Raw genomic sequence first — 9,499 nt, forward strand, 5'->3', positions numbered from 1 at the left:
TTCAACAGTACAAACTGAGCCCACAACTCGACATAATTTGTCAGCAATCACAAGTAGAACATGTACATAAACCCATCCGAGGATCACCCTAAGAAGTGCACAGTACAGTAGTATGGTCGTCATTGAGGATTACCCAGGATGGAGAGGAAGACGTGAGGGACCTCTTGTTGTCAGCTTATCTAAGTCCTTCAGGTTTATGTGTTGACATATTAATGTTTGTGGTTGGTTGTAATTCAGATTAGTTGCGTCCCTTAACTGCCTAATAAATGACAGTTCACCATTGAACAAATATTTTTTTTTTTGAATAATGCATATTTAATGATATGACCCCTTTAACACAAGTAACAACAATGAATCTTCCCAAAGTGGGCAGGGCTTTGAAGCTGCCAAGTGGAGATATGACGATACAGGATAGCCTATTACAGGCACATTTCTTACCAGTTTGTTCAGTATGTTTAATTTTTCTTTTAGTGTCAGTCTTTTCCCCTTGCCTTTCCTCTGCCCCATGGTGCCATAAGTTTTTTCTGTAGCTTTTGGCTATGTACGCATTTTGTTTACCTCTCTCTCTCTCTCTCTCTCATTTTGCTAGTCTTTTACACACCATTTTGTTTACCTCTCTCTCTCTCTCTCATTTTGCTAGTCTTTTACACACCCTCACTGAAATAAAAACAGTACCTAGCTAGGCATCTGATGGTAGTTGGAGTAGCCTTTTCCATATCCTGAATTTGAAAGTCGTAAAATTTATTTTCTGTTAAAATTCTTTCAATTCTGGGTCTGTGAATGAGTTTTCAAGGGTGAAAATAAGGCGCATTCTCTGTCAAATTCCAGAAACTCTCCAAATTTTCTTGGGTCTGGGAGCGAATTCCGAGGTTGAAAATCAGACGCATTTTGGGGAAAATTCAGAGAAAATTCCGGAGACTCCAGTTTCTTTTTTTCTAGTCTGGGAGCAAATTCCAAGGATGAAATAATATTTAATTCTGGAAAATTCCCAAAATATTACAGAAACTCCAGAATTGCAATTAAATGACAGGTAGCGACGTGTCCTAATATTACATTTTAAGTAATTATTAGATGTTTTAATTGCCTGTATGTTGGCCTGGCGAGTTATTGCTAGGCATAACATACCTAGGTATAAGCTAGGCGTCGCATTCTGGACTATACTGTATCACAAAAACTGGTGTTTAGAAAAAAGTCTTTTTTCCACCAAGTCTGATGTAATAAATGAGAGATTCGTCTCGTTACCCGGAAATCTCTCATCCCCAGAGGAGCTCTACACTAATTATTCTGGCTAACGGAGATATCATTTGTATATGGCAAATTTTAATACTGTATAGTAAAGTGTAGAAATATTTCATTAAAATCATGATTTTCTCTTCACAGATACACATTAAGAGACATAGAGGACGAGGACTGATATATAAAAGAGGAGAGCCAGAGTGAATACAACAGTTTTGCGAGCAGTGAAAATAAGGTAATTTTCCTTTGCAAACAATTGTCAGGAAACAAATTCAGTAAGAATAGCCTGTAAACATACCAAGTACAACCTCAAGTTAACCTCTTCATCATGCAACAATAACTTGGTATTTACTGCAGTAGTAACCTAGTCATTAGTGCTGGTCGTGTAGTATAATTGTCAACTGTATTTACACTCACCTTGATATTACAGATATTACATAATCAACATTAGCTTATGCTCAATAAGTTTCAGCTTTTCAACAATACTGTAATAGATTACCGTATCCTGATATTTGGCTGTGGATGTTGTGAAGTAAGTGTCAGGACACAAGAAAGCCCATACACAAAAGACCTTGTTCAATGTTTCATTGGCCTTTGTTGAGAAAAGTGATAAGATGGAGTCTTACTCAGAAGAACAGTCACTTCATTGTTCAGAATGCTTTAAAGTATTTAAAAAAAAATCTCAGTTAGAAAGACATACGAAAGTTCATACAGGAGAGAAATCGGTTCATTGTCCAGAGTGTCATAAAGGTTTGTCATGTAAATCTCATCTAGAAGCACATCTGAGAGTTCATACAGGAGAGAAACCATTTCAGTGTCCAGAATGTCACAAAGATTTCTCAGAAAAATCCTCTTTGGTAAGACATATGAGAGTTCATACAGGAGAGAAAGCAGTGTACTGTCCAGAGTGTCATAAAGGTTTGTCATGTAAATCTCATCTTGATGCACATCTGAGAGTTCATACAGGAGAGAAACCATATCAGTGTCCAGAATGTCTCAAAGATTTCTCAGAAAAATCCTCTTTGGTAAGACATATGAGAGTTCATACAGGAGAAAGACCATTTCAGTGTTCAGAATGTCCTAAAGGCTTTTCAAGTCATCCACATCTTGTAACACACATGAGATTTCATACAGGAGAGAAACCATTTCAGTGTCCAGAATGTCTAAAGGGATTTTCAGAAAAATCTTCTTTAGTAAAACATATGAGGCTTCATACAGGAGAGAAGGAGTTTCGGTGTCCTGAGTGTCTTAAAGATTTCAGAGAAAGACATCAATTAGTAAGACATTTACGAGTCCATACAGGAGATAAGCCATATCAGTGTCCCGAGTGTCTTAAAGACTTCTCAGAAAAATCTTCTTTAGTAAAACATATGAGAATTCATACCGGGGAGAAACCTTATCACTGTTCAGAATGTCTTAAAGATTTTTCACGTCAATCTCATCTAGTAACACACATGAGAGTTCATACTGGAGAGAAACCGTTTCAGTGTACAGAATGCCTGAAAGGCTTTTCAGAAAAATCTTCTTTGGTGAAACATAAGAGAGTTCATACATGATAGAAACCATTCCAGTTTTCAGTGTTACAAGTTATTCAGATAAATTACATCTGGTAGAACATATGAAAGATCTTATAGAGAAAGTTTTTTATTTTTTATTTAATGTACCGTATATACATGTGTATAATAGTTTGACCCCTGATTTTGGGGTAAAAAGCCTGATTTTTCCATACAGTATACCTCTTGTATAATTGAACCCTAGCTTTTGAGAAATACTAGATGTTATACTAGACATAATTTGTAGCAAGACACTAGATTAACACCAACGTGTCTTTGCCATGACCACCACCACAACTTGTGATGCTATGAAACTGAATTCCCGCCAGTTACTAACTCCTAAGAGGAATAAGATAAAATAACATATACCTGTACAGTAAATTTAAGGAATAAATAAAAAAATAAAAAATATTTTCTTCCCATTTGGCTGCTAGACGATAAATTCTGTCAATCGTTTCACTACACAAGGGAGACAGCTGAGATCCCTCACTCCCCCCTCCCCCGGTAAAGTGAACTCTTTACACATGCTTTTGACCTTATGATAAACTTTTTTTTTAGCACATTCTGTAAAATTGTGTGTACATGTAACAGTAAAAAAAAAAAAGAAGAAAATCGCGTATACTGTATCTACCCTAAATTATGCATTTAAAAAGAACCATAACATCGCTGATGAGTCATGGTGTTACTATTACATATACTGTACAAAACTTAATACTGAAAAACAAGCTGAAATATAAAAAAACCTAAGGAATATTATCACAAATGTAATGTAACGGCCCACACAGTAAGTCAAATAGCTGAAGCAAACTCATAACTCCCTGTACCTATTTCCCAGCATTCATAAACCATGTTCTATTTCAAATAACATCTGTTTACAATCTAAATGAAAAAGTGCCACTAAAACTGTTAAGGAAAAGCTAAATGAAAGTATAACACAACCACCATTTGCATAGATGCTGGCTGCTTGGCCTCAACACTCGCCAATTGCCATTGCAGTGCAGCCTACCCGGTACGCCGACTCCCTAGCAACCCCCCCCCCTACACACACATATATTATTATGTCTAAATCACATGTAAGTTTGTATATTTTCAGCCACCGGCTGCAACTCTATTAATAAACCGTTTATTATTATTATTACACACACACACACACACTCCGCTTCCTCCAGCTCCCCCAGCTCAGCCACCTAACTCACACGCAAAGAACTGTTTATTCCCTTTATGCTTTTGACCTTATGATAATTATTTCTTATACTTTTATTTTACACAGTACTGTACAGTATGTAGGTATTGTGTGTGCATGTAACTGAGTAAAAAATGAAGAAAGTTACATATATCTACCCAAAATTATGAGGTGAAAAATAACCAGAACACCTAACAGCTCAGTAAGGTTAGCCTACCACGAGCAAATTCTGGGTAGCTATTGTTTACCATAAATGACCTGCGGAAATGCATGAATTTTAACCCCTCAAAAATACTATGCACTTACTGTAGTTGACCACCGACTTTTTGCATAAAAATTTGATCATAAAATCTCAAACTGTGTTCAAGTACAGTACAGTACAGTAAGTCCTCGTTTAACGTCGTTTCATTATAACTTCGCTACTCTTTAGATACCCATGATTTGGACAACGTCCCGCCGATTCAGTATAACGTCGTCACGGACTACTTTGTACGGCGCATCACCCTCTCTCACCCAGTCAGAGCGGGAGTTATTTGATATGTAATTGCTTGGTACTTTTTGGTATCATATCAGTCAAGTAAAGTTAAAATTTTGTATGAGACAATCTGACACAATAGATGAAAGATTTTGGCAACCCTAACCAGACAACCAGAGTCACAGTGTTCATTTTGAAATTCAAAGGAGCTTTTGGAGTGAGTGTACACTTCTGCTAGACATTCTGGTTCACAGTTGGATTATCTTGCAGTAAGAGCAGACACTTGGTGGTTAGACAAGTTCTTGATACTGTTTATTTTATCTTCAAAAGAAATACTACAGTATTGTGTCCTTAAGTACTGTATATATAACTTTTAGCTAAACGATGTACAGTACAGGTATCTAATAATGAAATCTGTGGCAGGATGTCATAAAGCTTGTGAACAAAGAGTTGCATAGTTGATGCCGTTAAGTGAACTCTCAAGAATTGGTTTGAATTTCAAGTATGTTATTATAGCATGTACAGTTCTACAGTGCGATGATGGAGCTGGATTATTACATAGCTGGGTACAGATAAATAGGTTATACAGAATTTAATTTTTGGATTCATTTGTACTCATCAGACATGTTGTAATCATAATCAGTAATTGCAATTATCGGAAACGATTCCACATTTCTTGAGGAATCATAATCAATTCCATCATCTTGGGGGACCAAGGAATCGATTCCAAGGCAAAAGGAATCATCATGATTACAACATATTGACAGTGTGGAGAGCAAAGGTGGGTGAGGCGGGACCTCACCCACGCCATGGGACACTTGGCCAATTTCTCAAGGACTTAACATTTCTCTAATCTTTAACCTGTTGTTTGAGCTTCATTATTGGCTGACAATGTGAAGAGTAGGAGACGCCTGCCAGTGTTTGGACCAATGACAACTGTTGGATTAGTGGGTCCTTACTCCAATGACACTGGCAAATCATACTTGCAGAAGGAACTGATCAGTGAATTACTCTTCACTGTGTATTTCATTACAGTACTGTATACTGTACTGATTACAGTATTGTACCACAACAATGTGACTTTCAGAGTGACAAGTGCATGAATTTGAAAATATGTGGTATGATTTTGTATGAATAAAGTCTTCAATAAGTGGGTACAGGGCCAATTTTTTATCTAGGTTCTCATATTTTTTACTTAACTATTGAATTCTGTTATATTTTGTAATACCTGTACAGGTGTTAGCCATTATACGATGTGGTTAGGGACCTCAAAAAACCATTAAGTGATCGATCGTATATCGTTATTAAGAACTTGTGGTGAAAAATAGGTTCCATTCCTGAGACCCTGAATAGCCTAAACAAGTTTTATATGCTGCTGCTATGATTAAATAATGTCTGAATATCTCAAATAAATTATAAATAGCCCAAAACAATACATTTATACAAAATAAAGATTTATTTTCATTTACCTGACTTGATAGTGCAGTATGTACCTATACAGTAGTAAGCTGCTACCTCCCAGCTGTCACTGCAAGTAGCAGCTGGGAGATCGCCAAGGTTATTGCACATCACTTTTTCATAGTGACAATGCAGGAAAAACTTTCTTTATATACATGTCATTCACACATAAATTCATAATAAACAGTAGTTAAGATAAGGAAATTAATAAAAAATATCTTATAAAAGAATTTTTTTTATATCTGGTTTTGTAAACAAACATCGGAGGCCGTGACCACCGTAAAACTGATCTTAGCTATCACATAGCAGTACGTAAATGGTTTTAATTTTTTAACATCGTAAAACTGATGGATCATATATAGATCCAGTGTATAGTGGCCAACACCTGTACCCTGTACAGGAATTTAATATTCACTAATTACCATATACAGTATAGCTTTAAACACCTTTCATGACAGTGATTATGTGTTGTTTTGTTTACCTAATTTGGAATCATAGTAATCATGATTAGTTTTTAATATAATTAATTACATTACCTTTGGAAGGAATTGTAATCATAATCATGGACCTGCAAGATAATGATAATTGATTCCATTTGTGGAGGAATCATAATATGTCTGGTACTCTTACAGTACAGTATTTAATTTAAGTATTCACTTTTATGTTGATGAATAAATAGGTACCATACTTTGTGGAAGTGACATTATCTCTATTGATGTACAGTTTCTGAAGTTGTTGTTTGATTTCAAAGGTAAGATTTTGCTTCAAAGTATTTGATTATATCATTCTTTATCTTTTTTTGTAGTTATTTATACATTAATGAAAATTAAATTTTGTATATTGGTTTACCTTTAACTCTTCCTATGTACAGCACTATACAGTAGTTATACTGCTTAAAAAAAATTTGGTCTTGGGAATTTTGCTGCCTGTTTATGCCACATGAAAGTAACAGCTCCAGGTCCTATCACTCCTGGCCGGGAACAGGCTGTGCCCCCAGGCTAACCCTGGCTGGAATGAAAGTACAGTCAACCCTCACTTTACGCGGTTAATGTAACCCACAGGGTCCCGCGGAAAGTGAGGAACGCGTAAAGTGAATAACATAATATATGGGATTAATTGAAATAGAGTCCGGGCCGACCCCCAAACTCCACTTTTTGACGACACACAACTATGTTGTAGTAAAAGTTTTATCTTAACTTTATGATGGTATGAAAAAACAAGTAATATAGAAGAGGTTAGGTTAGGAAAAATAAAGGTTAACATAGGAAAAATAAAGGTTTGGCTAGGAAAACTAAAAGTTAGGTGGAACACTTACGTTAGTAGAAGAGATGGGTCGGCGTACGGGGATGGAGGCTGGTTCCGAGGCAGAGGGCAGGCTACTGGCCCTCAGGTGAATCACCATTACTAGGTGCATCACCATCACTGTCACTTACAGTTGTCAGGGCTTCCCTGACAAATCCCTCAAAGTCATCTTCACTGTCACTATCACTGGCTTGGGCTGGCTGTGGTGGGTTGCGGGCGAAGAAATCTGTTATGCTTTGCTGACGGCTGGTGTTGATGTTGTTGTGATACACCTTGATGTAGGGCTCCATAGTCTGCAACAGCTGGGTAGTGAAGATTTCATACCTGTTTGCGTCAGGGTCGTCGGAAAGGAGGAGCTTGGCTTTCTCGATACACTCGATGGCACCCCTAACATTACTATGGGATAAGTGTTGTTCTTCTTGGGATGACGCACCACCTGCCTCTTCACTGACGTCGTCATCATCATGTACCATCTCCTCGGTAGTCACATCAGGTTCCATTATCACCTCCATGATGTCGTCGTTGGTGGTCTCGGAGAAGCCTGGAACTGTAACACTCTGCGCAGCTTCTCTGGCAAGGTCCACTGCTACTGCAACAGTCTGAACCTCACCAGTCACAGATTGACTCCTCCTCTCACCTGGTATTCCATGCAACACATGTCTCAATGCGTGATGAATTGTAGCAATAGACAGCTGATCCCATGACTCCACCAAGAAGTCCACAGCTTTCTTGATGTTAAATACTCTCCAAAATTGTTTGAACAGTATTTTTTGCTGTGCCAACTGTTGATCCTCATCTTCTTCGCTCTTGCTATCGGTGGTGGTGTCACTCAGGTTACGCAACTCTTCCCTGGTGTTGGTGTAGTCGTTCAGGAGTTTGAATTTTTTCGTAGAGAATGCAGCTTTTACATTACAGATTAACTCTTGGTCCATGGGCTGTAATATAGACGTAGTGTTGGGAGGAAGGAAGACCACTTTTACGTTGGGGTGGCGACCTAACAGTAGGGGCGAGTGTCCTGGTGCGTTGTCCAGCAGCAACAAAATCTTGAATGGCACATTCTGTTGCTCACAGAATTTCTTTACATCGGGAACGAAAAAGTCATCAAACCAGGAGAGGGACAGTGTAGAGAACATCCATGCCTAACGTGCGGTCAGCCAGTGAACATTTAGCTTGGTCATGTCCATGCTCTTGTAGGCATGCGGCTTGCGGGCTGTGTGGATCACCGATAACTTGAGCTTACAGGTACCGGAGGCATTGGTGGTAAACAGGACGGTGATGCGCTCCTGCAACTTCCGGCCCCGAATCTTGCTGGCATTCTTCACAACGAAGGTCTTGGAAGGTAGCTTTTTCCAAAAAAGACCAGATTCGTCCATGTTAAACACCTGGTCGTTGGTGTACTGTCCTTCCTCCATAATCTCACGTAAAAACGGAGGAAATTCCCTAGCTGCAGCACAGTCAGCACTAGCTTCTTCACCACCAATGTTGATATTGGTGATCTTGTTCTGCATCTTAAACCTCTGTAACCACCCAGAGGAAGCATTAAAGGATTTGGGCTCTGTAATTCCCATCTTTCGTGACACTGCAGCATACAGTTCACGTGCGTACTCCTTAACAGAGCGCGTGTCGACCACCATGTTCCGTCGCGCCTGACGCACCAAGTAGCTCACAAGTAATTTTTCCGTCTTGAGAAGCACCTGGTTGTGGAAATACTTGATCATAGAAGCACCTGTAGACTTTGTGATCTTCATGTGCTCCTTTATCTTGGCTGCATCCTTCTTTATCGTCCGGATCGTAGATTCGTTCACACCATGCTGGCGCGCCAAATCAACCTGTCTTGTTCCTTTCTCTAACTCTTGGATGATCTTGTACTTCACCTCGTAGCTTAAGGAACGTCGTGTCTTCTTGGGCTTAGGGCGGCTGGGTCCAGGCAAGGAAAGGTTTCTCTCTGGGGGCGGTGGTCCGGCGGAAGCCATTTTACAGAACAATGGATGCACGATTACACCGTGTGGCGTGGAGGGATGAAACTGCCGCGTCTAGGTCAAGCGTCGTCTTTCCTCCTTCCCTCCCCCGGGTGGACACGTCATATTACTTTAAACCAATTACAGCTAGCAGCGGAGGGAGGTAGGGATGCATGGCCAATCACAGTCCGATACGTCATATGACGTCACTGATAACGCAACAGAGACATGCACTGCGCAACCTTACCGCGCGGCTTGCCCAGGCGGAGGCGGGAGCAGGCGAGAGGGGCGAATCTAAAAATAGCGTCGAGCCGGACACTCTCCGCGTAAAGGG

General features: G+C 39.3%; 1 protein-coding gene across 2 annotated transcripts; it reads left to right on the forward strand.

The window, feature by feature from the left end:
- The first annotated feature begins 16 nt into the window (after window positions 1-16).
- On the forward strand, window positions 17-3,523 carry LOC121860726 (gastrula zinc finger protein XlCGF8.2DB-like). 2 transcript variants are annotated; one of them, XM_042358052.1, is made up of 2 exons: window positions 17-152; window positions 1,381-3,523. In XM_042358052.1, exon 2 carries the CDS (start codon window positions 1,851-1,853, stop codon window positions 2,790-2,792), a length of 942 nt encoding a protein of 313 aa, XP_042213986.1. In that variant the 5' UTR covers window positions 17-152; window positions 1,381-1,850; the 3' UTR covers window positions 2,793-3,523. The 2 variants fall into 2 exon arrangements, with proteins under 2 accessions (XP_042213986.1, XP_042213987.1); XM_042358053.1 differs by having other exon boundaries at window positions 86-192.
- The last annotated feature ends 5,976 nt before the right edge of the window (window positions 3,524-9,499 follow it).

This window comes from Homarus americanus, unplaced genomic scaffold (genome assembly GCF_018991925.1).
Source record: "Homarus americanus isolate GMGI-L3 unplaced genomic scaffold, GMGI_Hamer_2.0 scaffold23617, whole genome shotgun sequence".
NCBI classification, from domain to species: domain Eukaryota; kingdom Metazoa; phylum Arthropoda; class Malacostraca; order Decapoda; family Nephropidae; genus Homarus; species Homarus americanus.